The sequence below is a fragment of the Engraulis encrasicolus genome, chromosome 20, assembly GCF_034702125.1.
Source record: "Engraulis encrasicolus isolate BLACKSEA-1 chromosome 20, IST_EnEncr_1.0, whole genome shotgun sequence".
NCBI lineage: Eukaryota > Metazoa > Chordata > Actinopteri > Clupeiformes > Engraulidae > Engraulis > Engraulis encrasicolus.
Genome location: NC_085876.1, coordinates 46,038,649 through 46,063,648, shown reverse-complemented (window position 1 = coordinate 46,063,648; position 25,000 = coordinate 46,038,649). Strand labels below are relative to the sequence as shown.

Below are 25,000 nucleotides of genomic sequence, written 5' to 3'. Positions count from 1 at the left end.
TGGATCCTCTGGTACTTCTTCCACTCCTTCCAGAACCCTCTGCCATGGAGCCAGTGCCCCCTAAACGCCAACCTCACAGGTAAGACCAAGTTCATGTCAAGTCAAGTCAAGTCAAGTCAAGTCAAGTGTACTTTATTGTCAAATATCTATGTAACAGGGTTAGCACAGAAGTTTGAAATTGCGTTTGACCAGTCTCCAATGTGCAGTTAAACTAAAACATATAAATAACTAGAGATGCACCGGATCCAAGATCCGGTTCCGGATCCGGCAGGATAATAGGGTTTTTCCCAGGATACAGGATCCGGTAGCCGAGGCTTTTCAGTCAAAATAGTTTGAGCCAACGTGATAAAAAGGGCCCAAGTGTGTGAGTAGGCTATGTGTTTCAACCCATTCGTAGGATCCGGTATCCGGTTCCGGATCCGGCAGGATCTTAAGCAGTGGATCCGGTATCCGGCAGGATCCTAAAAATCAGGATCCGGTGCATCTCTATGAATAAGACATTGACAATAATCTCTCTCTATCTCTCTCTCTCTCTCTCTCTCACGCACACACGCACGCACACACACACACACACACACACACACACACACACACACACACACACACACACACACACACACACACACACACACACACACACACACACACACACACACACACACACACACACACACACACACACACACATGCTAATATACATGCTAATATACATGAATTTAAATTCGTTCTCTGCCACATTCACACACACTCACAAATGTGCAACACACACTCATACATGTGCACAAGATCCACTGTGGCACATTTGCACGGTGGTATGGTGAGTTCAGTGCCGTTCTAAAAGTAAAAAACTGGCATAATCAGTGTGTCTGGGTCCCGCTAAAGAGGGACACTAAAGAGGGACACTCTGGTCTTTCAGAATGCTTAAAGGGGTATGCCACTATTTTGGGGCTTAATACAGTTAAAATCATTGGCTGGGGTTTATAAAGGTGGTTAAGTGTCTTATTTTTCATGTTAGCCGTTGTCTTGCTTGAAGTTGAAAGAGGGAATATGTCGCTAAGCTAGTGAAAGTCAATGGATCCGTGTAGCATTGTAGCATGCTACACGGATCCATTGACTTTCACTAGCTTAGCGACATGCTCCCTCTTTTAACTTGTCTTAAAGCAAGACAACGCTTAACATGAAAAATAAGACACTTTACCACCTTTACAAAGCCCAGCTAACGATTTTAACTGTATTAAGCCCAAAAATAGTGGCATACCCCTTTAATATGGTTGTAGCCTATGGAGGGTGGCTGAGGGAATTCAGAATTGCCTCGTTCAGTTATGAGTTTATTAATCATTTAAACGATAATGGAATTAATGGAACATTATCGTTAAACATTATATGAAGTTGAAACAGTGCCAACAAATCGATATGTCCAAAGTCAACATATGACCTGTTGTGTGAACACACCTCAAAAAGCTGAGAGCTGTTTACAAAAGAGAAATGGCCGACGGGCTGACCGACACAGTACGTTACGGCGTGTCGTGTACAGCGCTGTAATACAGGGGTGTTGAACCTATGTCTCGAGGGCCCTTGGGGGACTTTAACGGCCCTAGGAGGAATTTGAAGTGGGCCCTCGAATGACTTTAAGGACACTAAGTTTAAAGACACAGCAGAAGGTGCTTTATTATAATCATTTTAACCTTTCGTTGTGGATTTTTTATTTTTTTTTACTTTACAACTTTTATTTTGCTACCTTTATCCTTTTCACTTTTATCTTATTTTCATCTGCTGTATTCTCATCTTATTTTTTCTAAAGCACACTGAGCTGCCTCTGTGTATGAAATACACTGTGCAAATAGACAGCATGGCTTTATGCAAACAACCCAAAACTAGTTTAAAATCAAGCTGTTCTATCATAGGCAACATCCCCTCAAACCTGTCCATCCACCGGCCGGTGTGCAAGTTCCAGGATGGACAATGAAGTGCCCTATATAGACAACATCCCCTAAACCTGTCCAGCCACTACTCTGCAAGTTCCTTATCTGCTACCCTTGGAGGAGACGAAGGGATCTAGAAATTTGACCATGATTCAAGCTCCCTTTACCGTACATAAAATCCCTCTTTGAATAAGTGTTGTGCAGTACAAAAAAAAACCAAAACATGACATTGGATGTAATATTTGAAGTCAGGTTGCCTCATACCACATTTTTCTAATCATTGCAATATTACTAAACCCAGGATTATGAGCACATAAGAGAAGTCAGGGTTGCATTATTGTGTTCTGTGTAGTCTCTGTCTGTTTGCGTTGTGGTCTAAGAAGGCTGTGTCTGCCTACTCTGTGTTCTGTGTAGTCTGCTTGTGGTGTGGTCTAAGAAGGCTGTATCTGCACACTCTGTGTTCTGTGTAGTCTGTCTGTTTGCGGTGTGGTCTAAGAAGGCTGTATCTGCAGACTGTGTTCTGTGTAGTCTGTCTGTTTGCGTTGTGGTCTAAGAAGGCTGTATCTGTCTACTCTGTGTTCTGTGTAGTCTGTCTGTTTGCGTTGTGGTCTAAGAAGGCTGTGTCTGCAGACTCTGTGTTCTGTGTAGTCTGCTGTGTCGTCTAAGAAGGCTGTATCTGTCTACTCTGTGTTCTGTGTAGTCTGTTTGTGGTGTCGTCTAAGAAGGATGTGTCTGCCTACTCTGTGTTCTGTGTAGTCTGCTTGCGGTGTGGTCTAAGAAGAATGTGTCTGCCTACTCTGTGTTCTGTGTAGTCTGCTTGCGGTGTGGTCTAAGAAGGATGTGTCTGCCTACTCTGTGTTCTGTGTAGTCTGCTTGCGGTGTGGTCTAAGAAGGCTGTATCTGCAGACTCTGTGTTCTGTGTAGTCTGTTTGCGTTGTGGTCTAAGAAGGCTGTGTCTGCCTACTCTGTGTTCTGTGTAGTCTGCTTGTGGTGTGGTTTAAGAAGGTTGTGTCTGGCTACAGTACTCTGTGTTCTGTGTAGTCTGCTTGTGGTGTGGTTTAAGAAGGCTGTGTCTGGCTACTCTGTGCTCTGTGAAGTCTGCTTGTGCTGTGGTCTAAGAAGGCTGTATCTGTCTACTCTGTGTTCTGTGTAGTCTGTCTGTTTGCGGTGTGGTCTAAGAAGGCTGTATCTGCAGACTCTGTGTTCTGTGTAGTCTGTTTGTGGTGTCGTCTAAGAAGGATGTGTCTGCCTACTCTGTGTTCTGTGTAGTCTGTGTATGGTCTAAGAAGGCTGTATCTGCAGACTCTGTGTTCTGTGTAGTCTGTCTGTTTGCGTTGTGGTCTAAGAAGGCTGTGTCTGCAGACTCTGTGTTCTGTGTTTTCTCTCTGTTTGCGGTGTGGTCTAAGAAGGCTGTATCTGCAGACTCTGTGTTCTGTGTAGTCTGCTGTGCGGTCTAAGAAGGCTGTGTCTGCAGACTCTGTGTTCTGTGTAGTCTGCTGTGCGGTCTAAGAAGGCTGTGTCTGCAGACTCTGTGTTCTGTGTAGTCTGCTTGTGGTGTGGTCTAAGAAGAATGTGTCTGCTTACTATGTGTAGTCACACAGGCTGTAATCTCTGTTCTGTATTGTCTGTTTATTTGTTGTGTGTTCTAAGTACCGTAGGCTGTGTTTGCTTCCTTTGCGTTCCTGTGCGCTTGTTCATGTCGTCTTTTGTAAGCTAGTTCCTAAAAGAGCTTGCTAGGTTTAAAATGACCATATTACACAATCTGTGCACACACACAGACACACACACACACATACACACGCACACGCACACACATTCCTTGTGCTGTGATGATCATCCACAAGAGGAAAATGAGGCCAGTTTAACGACTTTTTTTGTCTGACCTTTTCTCTTTTTCCTTCGTTTCTTCTCTCTCTCTCTCTCTCTCTCTCTCTCTCTCCATCCCTCCATCTCTCTCTCTCTCTCTTTCTCTCTCTCTCTCTCTCTCTCTCTCTCTCTCTCTCTCTCTCTCTCTCTCTCTCTCTCTCTCTCTCTCTCTCTCATTCTTGAAAGGAGGAATCTTAGCCTACATAAAAAAATGCTTCTCTGATACAGCAAAAAGAAACCATGCCTACAAAACGAAACAAGGAAATGTGACGGCTGCTAGTAAATTCAACTACCCTCAGAATAATTTACCTCCGTCACAGGAGTAAGCCTGCATGAGTGCAGAACAGAGAGGGAGGAGGAGGGAGGAGGAGCCAGGGGGCAGGAGGGGGCAGGACAGGGCAGCAGACCAGCAGTGTTGCCAGAGTTGGCTGTTTCCCGCCCAATTGGGCTGTTTAGGATGGCCTTTTATGGGAAAAAATGGCATTTACCAGAAAAAAACGCCCAATTTTTGCCATAGAAATCAATAGAATTGGGCGGGATTTTGTGCTTCTGGGCGGGTTTTCAGCATTTTTTGGGCTGGAAATCATCAGCCTCATCTGGCAACCCTGCCGACCAGGGGTCCGTATCTTGAAAGCGTCTTTGCTAACGACGGTAGCAATGTCCTTCATAAGAGCGACTAAACTCTCTCTCGACAGCGACGCTCACCACTAAATCCAAGGGAATGGTAAGACGTCTTAAGACGGTCTAAAGATGGTTAGCAACAACAAGAATCGAGAAACGGACCCCAGGTTGGAGAAACATGTCTGATGTCCAGGGCCCAAGGAGAAAGGGGGCCAGGGGTCACAAAATGGGCCCCCTTTACATGTGCGCTGTATGTGTCGTCATGGAGGCCCATTCAAATGGTTTTGTCAAAGGCCCAGCCAAGGCTGTCAGCGAAACCTGAAAGCACAAGGAAAAAAGAAAGAAGTGAAGAGGAGAAGGAAGAGGGAGGAAGATAAGACAGAGGAAAGAGGGGAAGGAGAGGGGCCAGGAGAGAAAGGAGAAAAAGTTACCTCTCAACATCAACGGACGGTTAGGGCGTGAGACTTGTAGCCCACAGGTTATCGATTCAACTCCCAACTCGCAGCTTGGTGGAGGGTAATCGACCAGTCCTGATCTTGGTACCGTCCCGCCACACCGCACTCTTCCCTTGGGGTGTTGTTTTGGGCTGCTCCCTTGCACGGGTGGCATTAGCCCCTTTTCGACTAGCCCTGTTAGAACGGGGCTGCGCACTGCTGGGGCGTGGTTTCGTTTTCTTTTTGCATTTACTCCACCCATACACACCCATCATCAGCTCAAACAGGGCTCAAACAGGGGCGATTATAGAATCGCGAAAGACGTGGTTCGAGGCGTGCGGAGCTGAGTTCCACTAGGCTACATGTTGCCCGTGTTAGAATTTACCGGCATGTGCAAACACCTATCCCCACCCACGCACTTTAAAAATCAACATCGCTTTTCTGTCGGCAGTTTTTACAGTAGACAGAGAAAATTTGCTCAAGCAATTATCATGTTCTTTAAAGTAGCCTAACTCCAGTCCTTGGCCAAGGAGTTATATTATTAGCCTATTAGGCTATTATTTATTAGCCTATCATGCTATTTCCAAAGCTCCACGCCTCCTCCTTGTGAGAAGTCGGTTTTTTTACCACCATGCAAAATAGGGCACACTAAAGTAGCCCTTTTCATTGCACATATCTTCATATACGAACCTGCAGAGGGATGGCGAATTTGCTGTTATCAAATTAAATGTAAAAATGAAAATTTCGAATGAAAAAGACAACTGTGGTTTATTCGAGGGAACAAAGAACACAGCCATGACAAAAAAGATTTCCTCTCTATCCGGCTGGAGAACAACGCCATTGTTTACTTGAAGTGGCGACCGCTTAAAGTTAAATAACTTTGGATTTAAAGAACATAAACACGTGCCGTAAAAACCTGTAAAAAGCTAAGAATCTCAGCTTTTGAACAAACCCTAACACATGTCTGTAGGTCTAGGTTAAGGAGATCGCTGTCTGTTCGAAAACAAAATGACGAGGTAAAAAAAAATGGTTGGAAAGCGCTATTTTTTCACTTGAAACAGCGGCCGCTTAAAGTTATATAACTTTGGATTGAAAGAACATAAAAAATTGTGTGCCGTGAGCAGGGCCGGATTAATGCACAGGCTAGATATGGCTGCAGCCCAGGGGCCCTGATTGACCAAAAGTGAAAAATTGCAGAATTGTGACAAGGTGAAATGTTGAAAAAACTATCTGTTGTGTTCAGTTAAGTTGATGGACATGTTATCCTTAATACCTAGCTCGCAATTATGACACTGTCGATGTAAATTTGTCGCAATATTTGCCTTGTGGGGGCCCCACAGCAACCAGTAGCCTGGGGGCCCCAGGCCATCTTAATTCGGCCTGGATGTGAGCACTGTGCTGTGGAAAACTGTGTGTCACAATGACAATGGGAGTTTCCCAGGTGGTGGGATTTTATCATGACTCCCGTATCATCTCCACATACACATCATATCCACAGGGGCAGAGGCGTAATAGGTGGTACAGTGGCCATCAGGGACACACATCAAGGATGGAAAGAAGCACCCGTCCACCTGCCAATGAAGGGTAAATTTCAGTGGTGACTGGTACATTTTTCAACCCACCAGTCACTTTTACTGGTAAAAACAGTGAGTGGTTGATTTTGACATCTACCTGCCACCGTGACTGGTGGGGAAAATATTTAAGTTCCGGCCCTGCCACACATGTATGTGGGGGGCCACATAGAGTCTGATATATGTAGGCCTACATGTATGGGTGGGGAACTGGTTGTGCTTGGGGTCAATCATTTGGTGCTACGTCCTTGCTTAAAAACATGAGTACACTTTTTGTGTTTATTTAACCCGTTAAGACACAGCGTTATCAATGTGCTTTTTACCAGAATGGCAATGACCAAGTCATGGTGCATTACTAAAGGCCCTGTGTCAGGTCATAGTACTGTAGTACTATATAGTTAACTTTTCAATGACTATTACAGTGTGCCACTGGTGGTACGCCATGCATTATTGCAGTGTTTCTCAACCTTTCTTTAGGCGAGGCACCCTTTCAATTCATGAACAATTTCAAGGCACCCCAAACCAAAAAGCCGTAACATGGCATCGCATCCTATACCATAAAAGCTTAGAAAAGTAACACATTTTGGAGACGTCACACGACCTACGTTCAAAGTTGCAGCTGACCTATATTTACTTTATTGTGCGTAAATGGCAGATGAAAGATTCCACTGACTAGCATTAACTTATCAATTTAGACAAATATGTATTATAGTACATAATTTATTTATCAGTCACGTTTCCGCGGCACTCCTGAGGGGGGCCCATGGCACCCCTGTTGAGAAAGACTGCATTATTGGGCTACAGAATATGTACACGAAAATGTGTGTGATTGGGGAGCATTGTACATACGGCCCCAGCATTGGCGGAACAATTGCACACAGGGCCCCAGGGCAAGACACTGATGGGGGCCCCATACAACCTCCCAAGGTTACAATAGGGCCCCCACTACCAATACAGGAGGGCCCTGGGCCCAGGGGCCAAATGCCCTGCTTGCCCCCTCATAGTTCCTCTCCTGGGTGCCAGCATTTGGTGCTACGTCCTTGCAATGCATATAAGTAAATATTCTTTCTGTGTTTTCATTAAAGGGTATGTCGAAGAATGTGTGAAGAGCACGCCTGTGAACTACTTCTGGTACCGTGAGACCCTGAACATCTCGCCCGCCGTCGAGGTCAACGGCTCGCTCCACTGGTGGATCATACTGTGCCTGGGCACCGCATGGCTTGTGGTCTACATCTGCTTCATACGAGGCATCGAGACCATCGGCAAGGTTGGTCTTTTTTATTTATTTCAAGTTCTCTTTCGGTTGAATAGTTCTCCATCTTACCAAGAGATGTATCCCGATAGGGGAGTCTCTGGTCTTATGGTCCCATGTCCCCCTCATGTCCCTCAGAGAACCGGGGTTACTTAACCTATCGTTCTCTTTCGGTCAAATTATTCATCATCTCACCTATGGGATACATGTCTGACTCATCTCCCTCAGAGAACTGGGGTTACAGTCGTAACCTATTGTTTTATTATCTTGTGAAACCAAGCGTATGATCGGGTTTTTTTTTACATTCACTGGTTGGTTTTGCTCACTTAGTAGAGTAGAGTAGAGAAGAGTAGAGTAGAGTAGAGTAGAGTAAAGTAGAGTAGAGTAAAGTAGAGAACGTTCAAGTAGAGTTCAGTAGAAAAGAAAAGAAAAGAAAAGAAAAGCGAAGAGAAGAGAAGAGAAGAGAAGAGAAGAGAAGAGAAGAGAAGAGAAGAGAAGAGAAGAGAAGAGAAGACGAGGCGAGGCGAGGCAAGGCGAGACTAGATGAGACGAGTTACTTCTTTGACCCTAAAGGAAATTAAGGGCTATGCCCAAAGGCAATGGTGGTCAGTGTCACACACCATCACAGATCAGTGTTAATTTCGTCAGCTTTTTTTGATTTAGTCTTAGTCTTAGTCACAATGACGAAAATCAATTTTAGTCTTAGTCATATTTTAGTCATTGCCTTCCCAATTTAGTCTTAGTCTTAGTCAAAATGACGAAAATCAATTTTAGTCATAGTAAAATTTTAGTCATTTTAGTCATTTTAGTCAACATTTCGAATTTTAGTCAACATTTAAATTGTTAGTCATTTTAGTCAATATTGTGTAAAATAAATAACCTACAATGGCTATTGTTATTTCACAAAGTATTACTAATATTGCCTATTGCAGCAAATATTCACCTTGTTACTTGGTCATTTTCCACCAAAACCCAAATCAGTAATTTCAACATCATAGAGCAAAAGAGCATCACACACACACACACACACACACACACACACACGCACACACACACACACCACACACACACACACACACACACACACACACACACACACACACACACACACACACACACACACACACACACACACACATCCAGGTGCAGGCTGCGCTCTCTCTCTCTCTCTCTCTCTCTCTCTCTCTCTCTCTCTCTCTCTCTCTCTCTCTCTCTCTCTCTCTCTCTCGCGTGCATTAGAAGCTGCTGCATATTATATTTCATTTTGAGTTTGATCAAGGAGGAAGCCACATGCTCTTCTTCACCTGACCGCGGGACTTAAAACCTGCAGATTGCCAATGCCGGCAGTGGGAAGACCAGACATCCCAAGTCTGCATGAAGTTCAAGAAGTCTCCCTGATAGTGGCTTCCCGATGACCACGAGTCAGATAAAATACTGCTGATGTTAGACTATGCAAGTTAGCGGTTTTTGTTTTCAATTGGCAATGCGAGCAGAGAACGATAATGACTCGTGCGGCATGTGTGGAATAGGCTTAAATAGATTGCGCGAGCACGCTTCGTATGCCCTGCAAAAGTCCCAGGAAAAATAGTTAGGCAGGAGGGGTATGCAGACTGGACGATAGAAAGGACATGCACATACAAATATTTAAACACTAATGCTGTTTTGTTTGTCGGGATGTCGAGGCTCGATAAGCATGACCTGGAAAGAGTTTTTGGAACTTAGGAAGACGCTGAAGACGCACGGAAATGCTGTCGACTTCCTTGGGTCTTTTAGCGTTGCTCTCGACGAGAACAAGTTTCAAATCTCAACAGTTTAAAACTCCTTAGCGATCGCCCATCCATTGATTCTTTTCTAGGCTACAGTAGCCGTGCCTCTGTTACATTAGACAGGCCAACTTTCCCCCTGCTGGCGCGCGCTCCCGCGGTGACTGATTTAAATACATTCACAAATCCGACCTTCATGATTTGCTTGCCGCCTACTGATATGGTTAAACAACAAATATAGCAAACATTATTAAAAAAGAACAGACAACGAACGCCGGGCTAAGACAGCCTAAGTGAAAAGGAGAATAGTGGAAGCTCGAGGAGGTTTAGAATGACAGTAGCCTATCAGAGGAGGATTGGCGCGACTGTCATTACCTACTGCAGAAACACATGTCTTCCTCATGGATAAGAGGGTTGTTGAACATGTTTCAAAATGAACACTTCCCTCAACGTCGGCTATTTTTTCTCTTTCTCTGGGAATGTTTTAGGACCTAAACTCAACTTAAATGGACTCACTGAACTACTAGGCTACAGAACTACTGCCTGAGCCGCGCCATGCATTGGCTGCCAGCAGATACAAGCGAGGCGACACAGCGTGAGCGCGCAATCACCTATGAAGTTCAAGACACTAGGCCTATATTACAATTACAAATTACAAATTATTTATGAATAATTATATATTTTTAATGTCCATTCGTCCATGGCTTGTAAATTTCGTCTCGTCTTAGTCTGCTTGACGAATTTTTTTTTTATTTTTTTTTTCGTCATATTTTGATTTGCTTGAGGCAATTTTTAGTTCGTCATCGTCTCGTCATCGTCAAGGGAAAAAGGGGCGTTGACGAAATATTTTCGTCATCGTCGTGGTTGACGAAATTAACACTATCACAGATGGATAATGATAAAAATTTCAGGATGAGTTGCAATCTGGGTCACAATGTTTGAATTGATCAGTTTTCATCAATGACCTGATGGAATCGAACTGTGTTGGCTGAGCTCATACTGTGTCACCCAGGGCTTGACATTAACTCTTTTAAGATTTTATATTATGTACATTTTTATCATGATGGTGTACGTCTAACCTCAGAAGATGAGGTGCTAAAGCATGATGAGTGTAGAGCTTTCTACATGAAAGTATAAAAGATCAAATAGCAAATACAAACTGAGTTGCTGAGCTTTTTTCTTGAACTGAAATACAAACAATTGATACACAAGGGGCAAATAACAGCATATAGGCTACTATGATGGGTATGTCATACCAAGAAATAAGCTGCCAGCCAATTTGGCTAGTGACACTAAAAGTATTACCAGCCACAGCCAAGTTTTACCAGCATTTGGCCAGTTGGCAGGTGCCAGTGTCAAGCAATGGTATCACCAAGTCTGCTGCTAGTAGTTTTCCAGTAGGCCTAACAGCCCACTGTGACACACTGAGACACATGTTTCATTGTGGTGTGGATCGGCACTGCCCTCACGATCCGATTCGATCACGATTCGGGAGGTAGCGATTCGATTCGATTCGATTCGATCCGATTCAATTCTACAGTGCATTGCAATGCATTACATTTCTACTGAAAGCAAAGCAAATGTTTAATCAGTCATGATGAGGCAATACAAGTAGTCAGATACTGAGCAACAATTTATTGTTGACACCACTATGTTTCATTGTGACCTTTCACACACGATAGATGACAGACACCATTCTACAAGACAATCTCTGTGTTCTTTCCCTTTACCCCATAACTATACAACTGGCAATAAAATACAGCTTCATGAGGACACACATGGGTAGTCTATGGTCTTCCATGAGTGGGAATATGGATGTAATATAGTTAGGAGATTTTATAGGAACTCAGTGTCTGTCTATGCATGCTATGATAACATAGCCTTGTATAGTACTTGAATGCAGCAGTAAAAAGCCTTCTGATGAGGATGGGATTGCAGACAATTCGAACCACTGTTTGCTGAAAAGCTCAATTACATAATAACAACGTTGCTATGAAATTGCAGAGAATCATAGCCTCTTTACGCAGATGGGCCCGCATCATAACGTTGTTATGTCATTAGAGGTTAAAGGAACAGTCCATCCTTTTTTTATTTCACATATTTGCAGCATTTCCATTGTCTTCTCAGTGTTTTCAGTACATATTTGTATTGCTATCAAAATGATTCGCATAGCTTAGCATAATCACTGGAAGTAAATGGGAGCATTAGCATCAACTCAAGAGTGATCACAGGGCGGGATTAAATGGCTGTTTTGCACTCTGGTGAATTTTGCATTCATGCTTGAGTAGTTTGCTCCCATAGACCTGCATTTCTATGCCTAATTTGGCTATGCTTTTAACCTAGGCAATGCAAACACAAAGACGAAAAAGCCTACGTATTATCATATTTCACTGGGACTTAACTTCATATGAGCAATTTCTTGAAATGAGGTGGACTGTTCCTTTTTAGACCTTGTCATTACAACTTCGGTGACAAAAGGGTTATAAAATCGACTCTGCACAAAAGGGTTTGGTATTTTAGTAGTTGTACATTGAACTACATTGCATTTAGTAGTGCTACATTGTACTACATTGAGACTTGATGATTACCATTCTGGAAGTCACAAGATTATAACAGAGACTCTTTGTGAAAGGTGTAGGCCTAACAGACTTTGTGTTTCTAGGCGGTGTACGTCACGGCCACGTTCCCGTACCTGGTGTAGGCCTAATAGACTTTGTGTTTCTGACAGCCACGTTCCCGTACCCGGTGTAGGCCTAACAGACTTTGTGTTTCTAGGCGGTGTACGTCACGGCCACGTTCCCGTACCTGGTGTTGACCATCTTCCTGATCCGAGCTCTGACTCTCCCGGGAGCTACAGACGGCCTCATATACCTCTTCACACCTAAGGTAGGTAGAACTTATATACCTCTTCTAGCATGTCGCTAAGCTAGTGAAAGTCAATGGATCCGTGTAGCATGCTACAATGCTACACGGATCCATTGACTTTCACTAGCTTAGCGACATATTCCCTCTTTTTACTTGTCTTAAAGCAAGACAACAGCTTACATGGAAAATAAGACACCACCTTTATAAACCCCAGCCAACTATTTTAACTGTACTAAGCCCCAAAATAGTATCATACCCCTTTAAGGTATGTAGACTTACACCACAATTACACTTAAGACAGATAGGCTTACACTTTTATCTACACCAGGCCCGTAGCCAGCCTTGTGGTAGGGGGGGGGGATCTTTTTCCTGCGAAAGTGGACTTCATTTGGCTCCCTACTCCAATGTCCCCAAATACACGAGCACACTTCAAATATTTTAATTTAGACATATTTCATTCATTGGTTTCAAGGCTGACTACAGCAACAACCATTTTTAATTTCCTTACTTTATCAGGCAAACCTTTACTATTTTATTTCATAGGTTTAGTTTAGTGAGGGGCATGAAATGGCCTTCCAGTCACAGTGGGGATGCAACGTAGTTGGGGGATTTGAGTGGGGGTGGGGGATGGGAGGGGGGGTTCGACGAACCCCTGGAACCCCCCTGGCTACGGGCCTGTACACTCTAACATCTCTTGTCTGCTTCCTCAGTGGGAGCTGCTGAAGAACCCCCAGGTGTGGCTGGATGCCTTCACCCAGATCTTCTTCTCCCTCTCGGTCGCCTTCGGAGGACTCATCGCCTTCTCCAGCTACAACCCCCTGCAGTAAGCTAAGCTCCCCCACCACACCCACCTTATTACCAGAGAGAGTAGAGAGAGAGAGGTTCCATTGGCCCATTGTTTCCTGGTTCTATTATGGCCCCCCTTAGGCAGACCTAAGGACTGTTCTATTCATTGTAGGAGCATTATGACACGCCCCTTTAGGCAGACCGGAACCTGGTCGCGTTAGGTGCCCATAGAAACCTATTATGTTGGCATATCTCTATAGAATATCTCTGTTCATACCGCGCGAATAGACCAGGCGCGATGCGAATCAAGCGACAGAGTGCAGCAGCAAGCGATACGAGCGATTGAGGAGACTAGAGTATGCCTCGAGTATACAGGCAGAAGGCAAAGCATTCAAGCATTCCCATTGGCTGTGGTCACTGACCTCTATACAGTCATTGGCTGTCGCGGCTTGTCGCCGAACCGCGTCATAGAAAGTTGAAAAGATTTCAACCTCAAACTGTCGCGCTCGTCTCGCAAATCTCTCTAGTCTCCAGAATCGCTTTTGTTGCGCGACTCAATACAAAGTCAGTTACTTCTGTCGCTCGCCTCGCTCAGATCGCTGTTGGTGTATTTCTGCGGTTATCCAGGTTACACAGGCGACGTTGGGTTTTTCTCAAAACCTAGTGCGCGCACTTCCAAGTGTATTTTCAGCCTAAGTAGTCACACCAAGTGATTGGATAATTTTTATGTGTCACACTCAGTGACTGGATACTCCGTAGAGTTCACCAAAGAGTATCCAATCACTGGGCGTGAGTGACTAATTACGGAGAAATGCCCGTTGTTACTCTTTGGGAAGCAGTTGCTAGTGCTAAATCATTGTCTAACCCTCATCTTGTTTGTGATGTGTCTCAGTAATAATGTGTAAGGTGTGTAATAATATAATGTGTTTCAGTAATAACTGTGCAATATGAGTAATATAATGTGTTTCAGTAATAACTGTGAGCTGGACACTGTGTTGAAGCCTCCTATTGTGTTGTGTTCGTGTGTGTGTTTCAGTGTGTGCAGAACACTGTGGTAGTGGGATGCATCAACAGTGATCCATTGTAGTTTAGGCAGTTCAGTATTCTATATTATATACCCTCCCTGTACATAAATGGACATGATTGAAGTCTCCTCATGATATTGTGCTTTGTGTGTGTGTGTGTGTGTGTGTGTGTGTGTGTGTGTGTGTGTGTGTGTGTGTGTGTGTGTGTGTGTGTGTGTGTGTGTGTGTGTGTGTGCGCATGCGCGTGCGTTTCAGTAATAACTGTGAGCTGGACACGGTGGTAGTGGGCTGCATCAACAGTGCCACCTCCCTCTACGGCTCCATCCCCATATTCGCCATACTGGGCTTCAAGGCCACCACAAACTACAACACCTGTCTGGATGGGTGAGTACCAACATTAGTACCAAGACTAGGACTCTCCTAAACGATTATTTTTCTCCCGATTAAGCTATCAACAATTTTTTTTCGAAGAGTCGATTAGTCAAACGATTAATTTTCTCCAGCACTCTAGTACTCTAGCACTTTAATCTTCAAGGAAATTGGAAAAAATGAAAGAAACCGTTAAAATGTGGTCCCTGAGCTCACAATGAGCTTTAAATCATGATAGTAGCTTATTTACTCCGAGATATAGCGTCAAATTCATACGTGCTGGGCAATGTTAGGTTTCAATAAAGTAATAAAGCATTGGTAAAGTAAGTAAAAAAGCATTGAATTAAATGAAACGATTAGTCGACTATGACAATTCTTGCCGACTAATTTTTATAGTCGATTAGTCACGATTAGTCGATGAATCATCCCAGCCCTAGTGCCAAGACTCCCTTTGAAATACTGACTCACAGGGAAGACGACAAATGGGCACAATTGACAATGAAATATATTATATATTCTATTCTTCTAACTATACTGTACGTCATAATAAATATTAACTGGCTAATATTGTGAAGTATTATTAGTATACTACTACATACATACTACACAATTATATTAAGTTGATATTATATTATATTATAATATATTACATTATATTATATTATTACATTACATTACATTACATTACATTACATTACGTGTGTGTTTTGACATTGTTCATGCCGTTTACAGTAACATCTTGGCCTTGACCAATGCCTTCGATATTGGAGACAAGAATATAACTCAGGAGAACTACGAGGTCTGGCTAGCCCAGTTAAACGCCACTCATCCTGACACCGTCTTGGGCCTGAACTTAAAGGAATGCAATCTTCAAACCTTTCTCGATCAGGTAAAAACATTTTTTTTAAAATACAGTATTACTGGTGTGGATTGGCACTGCTATTACGATCCGATTCGATCCCGATTCAGGAGGTAGCGATTCGATTCGATTCGATTCTATGCGATCCGATCCGATCCGATCCGATTCAATTCTACAATTCATTGCAATGCATTACATTTCTACTGAAAGCAAAGCAAATGTTTAATCAGTCATGATGAGGCAATACAAGTAGTCAGATACTGAGCAACAATTTATTGGCTGTTTTCTGTATCAGTCTGTATCAGTCTTGCAATGTTTTGAAGTGCTTTTATTTAATTTAACATTCACTTGCTCCCGAAATATCCATGGAAGTAATTGAAACTTAAAAAAAATGCCGGATCGATTCTGGAACTTGCCGGATCGATTCTGGATCGTCCATGCCCCGCATCGATTCGGATCGCCGAATCGATCATTGTTGACACCACTATACAGTACTGACTTCATGTAAAGCAAGAGAGGTCAACTTTACTGACCAGAGACCGGGCAGAGTTCCATCATTGTGTGGGAAGAAAGCAATCACCGGAGCATCTTCAGATGTGGAAAATAACTTGTTTTATTGGGCAAGCGCCAAGACTAACGTTTCTACGTTCACACGTCTTCTTCAGAGTCAATAAGACGTGTGAACGTCGAAATGTTAGTCTTGGCGCTTGCCCAATAAAACAAGTTATTTTCCACATCTGAAGATGCTCCGGTGATTCCTTTCTTCCCCTGCATTTACCAAGTCCTTTCCCGAGACGCACCAGATTGTGAAGTGCAGGAGCGCGGAGGATATCTCTCTTTGCTTCCATCATTGTGTGTGTGTGTGTGTGTGTGTGTGCATGCGTGTATGCGTGTGTGTGTGTGTGCCTGTGCGTGCGTGCGTGCGTGCGTGCGTGCGTGCGTGCGCGCGCGTGTGTGTATGTGCACTCAGTAAAATACGAACACTAGGTGGTGGTGTTCTATGTACTTTCAATTGGTGGTGTAGATTAAATTCAAAGAAATTCAAGGTAATGGCACCACCTAGTGTTCGTATTATGGCATTATTTTGAATTGAAATTCTTTCCATTCGGAATTTCGTACAAGCCTGCTAAAAGTTGTGATGTAAATGTCTCAATGCTGATTACATAATAATAAAAATGATCATTAAATGATCATAAAATGGATGATAATGACAGACTAATATTCATATTTATCGATCTTATGCGAAATTAGTGCAAATTCACTTCCTACTTCCTGTTCCAATTTTTACCCAGAGTGCATCGGGAACAGGCCTGGCGTTCATCGTGTTCACGGAGGCGGTGATCAACATGCCGGGCTCCCAGGTGTGGTCCCTGCTCTTCTTCGTGATGCTCTTCAGCCTGGGCCTGTCCTCCATGTTCGGGAACCTGGAGGGAGTGCTGTCACCTCTACACGACCTGCACATGGTGCCCAAGTGGATGCCCAAGGAGCTCTTCACCGGTAAAGACAAGTAGCCTGGTCCTGACCATCCCATAATACTGCAATTTATTAAGAAAACAACGTTTCGGCCTGTATGGCCTTTCTCAAGTTTTAAAACTTGAGAAAGGCCATAGGGGCCGAAACGTTGTTTTCTTAATAAATTGCAGCACGATGGACATGAGTGTGTGGTATCTTCTCCTAAAAAACAGATCTACCCGCTACCTGCACCTCGAAACCTCTGGTGTGCGTTGGTTCCCTCCTTCAAAAAACATCCCATAATACTACCATTTCATTTCGTATTCATGGTCTTGGGGTTGTTTGTTATCTGACGCAATTGCAGGAAGCGGGAAGTTTGCACTCAGTTCTGGTTTGAAATGATTGGACAGCTGTGACCCAATCGCCAACAGTTAATCAACAATAGCGCAGGCGTTTATGTCATTGTCACAAGTGTTGAGCTGTTGGCTGTTTTCTGGGGAGAGTTGGCCGGCCAAATCCTACCGCTCAACATCACTCCACAGAAAACAGTTGCCAGACATAGTACGGAATGGAGCCAAGTCTCTTAGCGGAAAGATTCCTAAATGGAGTTTAGAAAAAAATCATATTCAAGATTCAAGATTCTTTTAATGGTCCAGAAGGAAATTTGTCTTGGACATACATAGCTGCCACATACACACTACACCGATACACATGACGCCAAAAAAACAAAAACAACATTAAACATGTACATACATACATACATACATACATACATACATACATACATACATACATACATACATACATACATACATACATGCATACATACACAAGTTCCCTCATAGAGATACTCAAGTGCATATCTACTACAGCCTACCACACACATACATGGCATTACAGGATGGTAGTTGTTAAAGAACTGTTATGTTCACTCCATATGTCCATATGTTTTTCCCGGTGGGCCGACAGCCATCAGGGGCCAATGCTTGAGTCTTTTGTTTGTTTCAAAAATGTCCCTTCAGAGACCGATGCATCGATGCATCTTTAATAGATAGTGGACTGTACAATTGTAGTATGGCGTGGGGGTGAGGGGCTAGACTGTGCCAAAATGCCTGGGCTGGTTTGTGGTCCCAGTACTGCCTAGTAGGGTGATGCCAGAGGTGGCCTCTGATTGGTCGAACTTCCAGAGCGGCAAGACTGCAACACGTGAGATGGGGGTGTTACAGGAGAGTCTTGAATCCGCAAACATGCAGACACTCGCCACACTTTTGATATGTACCTAAACCTAAACCTTCCCTAAACTTAACCTGTCAGGAAAGCAGTGTTTCTTATTCTTTACTTTTGCCAAGACGGCGAAATAAGCAAGATATTGGCGAATTTGATGCAAAATTGTGCCCAGACCAAAACCCATGTCTAAACCCTAACCTGTCACAGGAAGTTGTGAAGGTTGACCAATGAGAAGCCGAGTTTGGACATCTGTGGCGTCCCTGTACTAGGAAAAATTTTTTAGCCTTGTGGTCTCACACTTCGCTAATGCCCCGCCTCTGTGGAGAAAACAATGAAGTTTCCCATTTCTCAGCCTCAGGGCTGCAGCTAGACGTAAGCAGAGGGTGCATTCCAATATGCAACCTTGCTTCCTCCACTTGTGCTTGTGGCCTCCTGTGGCCCCGCCTCCTGATCCCTCCTCCGTGGAGAAAATAATAAAGTTTCTAGCTAGCTGTCAGCCACAATAACTTTTGGGGGACTGTTTTTCATTCACCATCCCAATTGCAAATGAGAAAAATACTTCACAATTGAGCTTTTGCAAGATATTGAAATATCATGCTGTAGTCAGTGATGTCACAAGCACAAAGCCACAAGCACAAGTGGAGGAAGCAAGGTTGCATATTGGAACGCAAGCAGAGTATGCAGAGAGCTTAGGGCACCAACCAGTGCTTGGGGCACCAACCATTTTGCCCCCCAAAATTGGGGCCTCTTGAATTGAGATTGACTTAAAAACTCCCTTAATTTTCTTTCTTTCTTCTTCTTCTTCTCTCTCTCTCTCTCTCTCTCTCTCTCGCTCTCTCTCTCTCTCTGCAGGCCTCATCTGTGTGTTGTGTTTCCTGATTGGTCTAATTTTCTGCATGGGTTCTGGTAACTACTGGCTGGAGATCTTCAATACCTATGTTGGCTCCATCCCCTTCCTCATCATCGCCCTCTTCGAGCTCATCGGCATCGTACTCTTCTATGGCGTCAACAGGTGGGTTACATGACATTACCAGAGATTCTTTAAGTATATAGAGATATGCCAATGTAATAGGTTGCTATGGGCACCTAACATGACCAGGTTCCGGTCTGCCTAAAGGGGTGTGTCATAATACTCCTAGCATTGAATAGAACAGTCCTTAGGTCTGCCTAAAGGGGGATTTCCTCCCCCCCTCCCCTTTGCAATAATAGAACCCGGAAACAATGGGCCAATGGAACCTCTCTCTCTCTACTCTCTCGGACATTACTGTATTTCCTCAGTGTATGTATTCTTCTATGGCGTTAAGAGGTACAGTTACAATACATTACTGTATTTCCTCAGTGTATGTATTCTTCTATGGCGTTAAGAGGTACAGTAGTTACAATACATTACCGTATTTCCTCAGTGTATGTATTCTTCTATGGCGTTAAGAGGTACAGTTACAATACATTACTGTATTTCCTCAGTGTATGTATTCTTCTATGGCGTTAAGAGGTACAGTTACAATACATTACCGTATTTCCTCAGTGTATGTATTCTTCTATGGCGTTAAGAGGTACAGTTACAATACATTACCGTATTTCCTCAGTGTATGTATTTTTCTATGGCGTTAAGAGCTAGGTCACATCACATGACCATATTTCTTCAATGTATAGCCTGGCCCCTAGTAGTATCCTGACTCTTCTAGTAGCCTGATCATTTTGCAGCTGAAGAGTGCCTAATTGGGCAGTCATGGGTAAGCGGTTAGGGCATCAGACTTGTAGACCAAATGTTGCGGGTTTAACTCCCGACCTGCCAGGTTGGTGGGGGAAGCAATTAACCAGTGCTCTCCCCCCCACAATCCTCCTCCATAACTGAGGTACCCTGAGCATGGTACTGTTCTGCTGCACTGCTCCCTTGGGGCTCCATTGGGGGCTGCCCCTTTGCACCGGTGAGACATGAATGCAGTTTTGTTGTGTGCAGTGTGCACTTGAGTTCTGTGTCACAGTGACATTGGGAGTTGGAGTTTCCCAGTTGGGCTTTCACTTTCACTTTCACTTTCAATTAAACTACCACTTCTATGCTTCAAAGCTTTGGAACCAGCTTCCAGATGACGTAAAAAAATGCATCCACTATTGATGGCTTTAAATTTAGACTCAAGACAAAGCTGTTCTCAGATGCTTTCCCCTAGCTCAAATTACATGTCATTATTTTTTTTTTCTTTTTTATTATTATTTTTATTTTTATGTTTATTTATTTATTTATGTTTTATTATTATTTTTACCTTATGTTTCATCTTAATGTTTTAAATGTTTTTTGACTCTAATTTATGTCCTTCTTTCTTCCCTGTTACCTTTCATTTACATTTGTTAACTTTGAGTTGCACCTGTGTATGAAATGCGCTATATAAATAAACTTGCCTTGCCTTGCCTTACCACTGCACCATTCCATTGCAGGTTCTGTAAAGACATTGAGTTCATGACGGGCCGGACCCCCAGCCTGTTCTGGAAGGTCTGCTGGACGGTCATCAGCCCCATGCTTCTGCTGGTGGTCTTCATAGCCTACATAGCGGTCCAGGCCAACAACACAGCCAAGTACCCCGCATGGAACCCAGAATACGTACGTAGGTCCCATTATAGCCATTCATATATTTACGACATAAGTAGTAGTTCATACACCGCGCTCTTCCGTGTGGTGCGTCTCCAGTTGAATAACTTTGAAGGTGAAAAAGTGGATCGCACTCGGGTTCTTCTTTTGTTCTTTTTTATTTTTTTTTTTACATAGCTGCAGAAGTGTAGACAAACGTTTCGGCTGTTGCCTTCGTCAGTGTCTCCTTGTTTTTACGACACAGCCAAGTACTCCGCATGGAACCCAGAATATGTAGGTCCCATGTTAGCCATTCATGTATTTACGACACAGCCTTGTACCCTGCATGGAACACAGAATACGTAGGTCACATTATAGCCATTCATGTGTACGAAAGAGCCACCTACCCCGCATGAAACCCAGATTACGTAGGTCCCATTCTAGCCATTCATGTATTTACGACACAGCCTTGTACTCCGCATGGAACACAGAATACGTAGGTCCCATTCTAGACATTCATGTGTACGAAAGACCCAAGTACCCCACATGGAACCTAGAATACATAGGTCCCATTCTAGACATTCATGTACACAACACAGCCAAGTACCCCACATGGAACCCAGAATACGTATGTAGGTCACATTCTAGACATTCATGTATTTACGACACAGCCTTGTACCCTGCATGGAACATAGAATACGTAGGTCCCATTCTAGCCGTTCATGTATTTACGACACAGCCAAGTACTCCGCATGGAACCCAGAATACGTACGTAGGTCCCATTCTAGACATTCATGTGTACGAAAGACCCAAGTACCCCACATGGAACCTAGAATACATAGGTACCCCGCATGGAACCCAGAGTACGTAGGTCCCATTTTAGTCATTCATGTATACGACACAGCCAATTACCCCAATACGTAGGTCCCATTATAGCCATTCATATATTTACAACACAGCCACATACTCTGCATAGAACCCAGACTACGTAGGTCCCATTCTAGCCATTCAAGTATTCACAACACAGCCACATACTCCGCATGGAACCCAGAATACGTACGTAGGTCCCATTCTAGACATTCATGTATTTACAACACAGGCACGTGCAACGTAACCCGCATGGCACTCAGAATACATAGGTCCCATTCTAGCCGTTCATGTATTTACGACACAGCCACGTACTCCGCATGGAACACAGAATATATAGGTCCCATTCTAGTCATTCATGTATTTACGACACAGCGAAGTACCCCGCCTGGAACCAAGAATACATAGGTCACATTCTAGCCATTCATGTACACAACACAGCCAAGTACCCCACATGGAACCCAGAATACGTAGGTACCCCACATGGAACCCAGAATACGTACGTAGGTCCCATTCTAGCCGTTCATGTATTTACGACACAGCCACGTACTCCGCATGGAACACAGAATATATAGGTCACATTCTAGACATTCACGTATCCCACATGGAACCCATAACACGTAAGTCCCATATTCTAGACATTCATGTATTTACAACACAGCCACATACCCCACATGGGTACTGGCAGGAGGGGTATTGGCAGGCTTATGATGAGATCAAGTTTGGTCCCTTGCCACATTTTTGCTCCAGCCAGTTCAATGGACCAGCTGATCTTAATTACCGCATTCCTTAAGCCAAGTCACTCTGCCAGTCCAGTTTATCCACCTCTGGTATTTCCTGTATCTAAATGATATGAAGAAGCTTCTGAATCATAGGCCTATGACATTGTAGTGTATATTATAAGCCTAGACTACTCCATCATTGTATTACAGTCTACTGGAATGTACTAAAATGAAAATACAAAAAGTCAAACTTTCCTCTGTAACCCATTTTGTAATTTTTATTTCAGGTGGACTTTCCCCATACTGAGGTGCAGCCATACCCTGACTGGGTGTTTGCCATCTGTGTTCTCCTGGCCACGGTTCCCATCCTGCCCATACCCCTCATCGCCCTCTACAGGGCCTGGCAGCACATTACAGGCAAGAGGAGAGGGGAGGCAACAGCAGCGAAGCCATGCGTAAATGAAGGATTTGACGATGTAGAGATGTAGATTTCCCTCATATTTATTGAGGAGATTTCGTTCTGATATAATTTTCTATGCTGTTGTGGTTTTAGACTTCAGTGCTGGTGTAATGAGAGTTTAGTCTGTGTCTTAGTTCGTCTGTGTTGTAGGCCTACTTAAGCGTACAATAGAAGTTTCTTTGTCAGTTGTGCACTTGTATCAAACAGCTGGCCTGTAAAAAATAACAGAGGGGTGGAGATGGTATAGAGAAAGATGCAAAGCAGTTACGTTAATGTTGAGCTACTGGACTTCTGCTTGAATCTTGGAAGACCTTTTGTTCCCCAATTGACAATTTCCTCTAGTAGGGATGAATTATTGCATGGGCCTACTGGGCTCGTGCCCAGGGGCCTAACAGTCAAGTGGGCCCTGAAGTCCAAGACTCTGTATTTCCACTCAAATATTGCCCAGGGCCCCATGGAATCGTTATCCGTCCCCGCAGAAATCTCTTAAGAGACGAAAGGTTTCCAAAGTGAGGCACATTTGTCTGTAGCTAAATTCTTTTGTCTAAAATGACATTGATGGGTATTGTAGTGGCAATCTTCACAGGCACGATTTAAAGGAGAGATCATTTAGGGTTCATTCAGTCGGTTTCTTGTATTCTGTAGCCATCTGTAGGTGTTTCTGTTAAAAATGTATTTTGTTAGTATTCTGTTTTAATTTTCAGTAGACATCTACAGTATTTCCTAAGAAAACTGATATAGGCTACCTATTTATTTATTTATGCATTTCTAAAACCTGAATATATTATTTGTATTTCTTTTGTAAAGGGGTCCTGTTTACTGTACGTGTGAATTTCTTACTTTGCACCAACTTGAACACTTCTTGTCACTCCTGTCAAAAGTCTATGAGGAAGACAACCAATCAATAAATATGTGGTGAATTGCTCATGGGAGAGCAAATATTCCACACAGCTGTCATTTAGTTGCATGTATTATTTGGTCACACCTCAACACACACAATACCATGAGGGGGCCCCAGGACCCCAGGTTAAAAACCACTGATTTAACCCAGGGGTGTCAAACTCATTTTGGTCTGGGGGCCGCATACAACCTTTGTGGACCTCAAGCGGGCCGCATTAGTAACATCATCGCAAAAAAAACCTAAAGCAGAGGATTAATATTCAGTACTATCACGTTTTAAGTGTGTTGAATGTGTAGAAAGCAATGCAATACTGATAATCCTATGCAAAATTTCCTTGACTTCATTCATTCATTGCCAACCGTAAATGAATGAAATATGGTACAGTTCATTTTGGCAGGGGGTCTGGGGAGATTTTTTTAAATTATTTTTTAGATGTAATTTCCTGCATTTTCACGCATTCTAACATCCCGTTTCCAGTTTCAGCTTAGTAGGANCCAATACAAATGCAATTATATTTATTATTTAATTACAACCAATACCAATACAATACGAATAAGAAGTATTAACATTTTATCTCTATATATGAGGTCTATAATATATGAGCTTTATCAAATGCCTGTTACAGTACAAATTCACCATTTATAATAGAAGTGTGATGTGCACTTTACTACATGTATACAGTATAACAGAGGGACCATTGGGTTAATGTCATGCGGGTCTCGATTTTGCCCCGAGTGCCGTAATTGCGCATTTCGGTTATTTCATTGTAAAAAAAAAAGAATTGTTAAAAATATATATATATATTTTTAACATCCGGGTGGATGGAACCCTCTGGCGGGCCGGATGCGGCCCGCGGGCCATACGTTTGACACCCCTGATTTAACCCATTTCAGCCTGGAGCTACATATACACACTCACCGGCCAATTCATTAGGAACACCTCTCTAATCCTGCGTTGGACCCCCTTTTGCCTTCAGAACAGCCTGAACTGCCAGCAACAATACTCGGGTAGGCTGTGGCATTCCAACAAAGATAAATTGGTAGTAATTGTCCCAAGTTATGCTAAGAAAATATCCTTATGCCATTATATCCCCAGCCTGAAACGTTGATGGAAGGCAGGGTTGACGCATGTTTTCATGTTGATGACGGCAAATTCTGACTATTCCACCTGAGTGTTGCCGTAGATATCAAGACTCATCAGACCAGGCAACGTTTTTCCAATCTTCTAGTCTCGTTTACGGTATGCCTGTCCAAATTGTTGACTCATTTTCCTGTTCTTAGCTGACAGGAGTGGCACCATATGTGGTTTTCGGCTGCTATAGCCCATTTGCCTCAAGATTTGATGTGCTGTGTAATCAGGGATTCTCTTATGCATACCTCGGTTGTAATGAGTGGTTATTTGACTTAAATGTTGCCTTTTTATCAGCTCAAACCAGTCTGGCCATTTTCCTCTGACCGCTGCCATCAAAAAGGCAT

At 43.3% G+C, this 25,000-nt stretch overlaps 1 protein-coding gene across 1 annotated transcript in view; it reads left to right on the top strand.

Moving 5' to 3' along the window:
• Positions 1 to 23,570, top strand: part of LOC134436064 (sodium-dependent neutral amino acid transporter B(0)AT3-like) — a 29,150-nt gene extending 5,580 nt beyond the window's left edge. Inside the window, exons 3-12 of the mRNA XM_063185091.1 lie at positions 1 to 79; positions 7,500 to 7,681; positions 12,205 to 12,315; positions 13,005 to 13,117; positions 14,361 to 14,489; positions 15,207 to 15,363; positions 16,626 to 16,830; positions 18,865 to 19,024; positions 20,446 to 20,608; positions 22,452 to 23,570. The exon at positions 1 to 79 is cut by the window's left edge and continues 59 nt beyond it. Coding sequence (XP_063041161.1) covers positions 1 to 79; positions 7,500 to 7,681; positions 12,205 to 12,315; positions 13,005 to 13,117; positions 14,361 to 14,489; positions 15,207 to 15,363; positions 16,626 to 16,830; positions 18,865 to 19,024; positions 20,446 to 20,608; positions 22,452 to 22,652 — 1,500 coding nt within the window. The 3' untranslated portion in view covers positions 22,653 to 23,570. The remainder of the gene's footprint in view (positions 80 to 7,499; positions 7,682 to 12,204; positions 12,316 to 13,004; positions 13,118 to 14,360; positions 14,490 to 15,206; positions 15,364 to 16,625; positions 16,831 to 18,864; positions 19,025 to 20,445; positions 20,609 to 22,451) is intronic.
• The last annotated feature ends 1,430 nt before the right edge of the window (positions 23,571 to 25,000 follow it).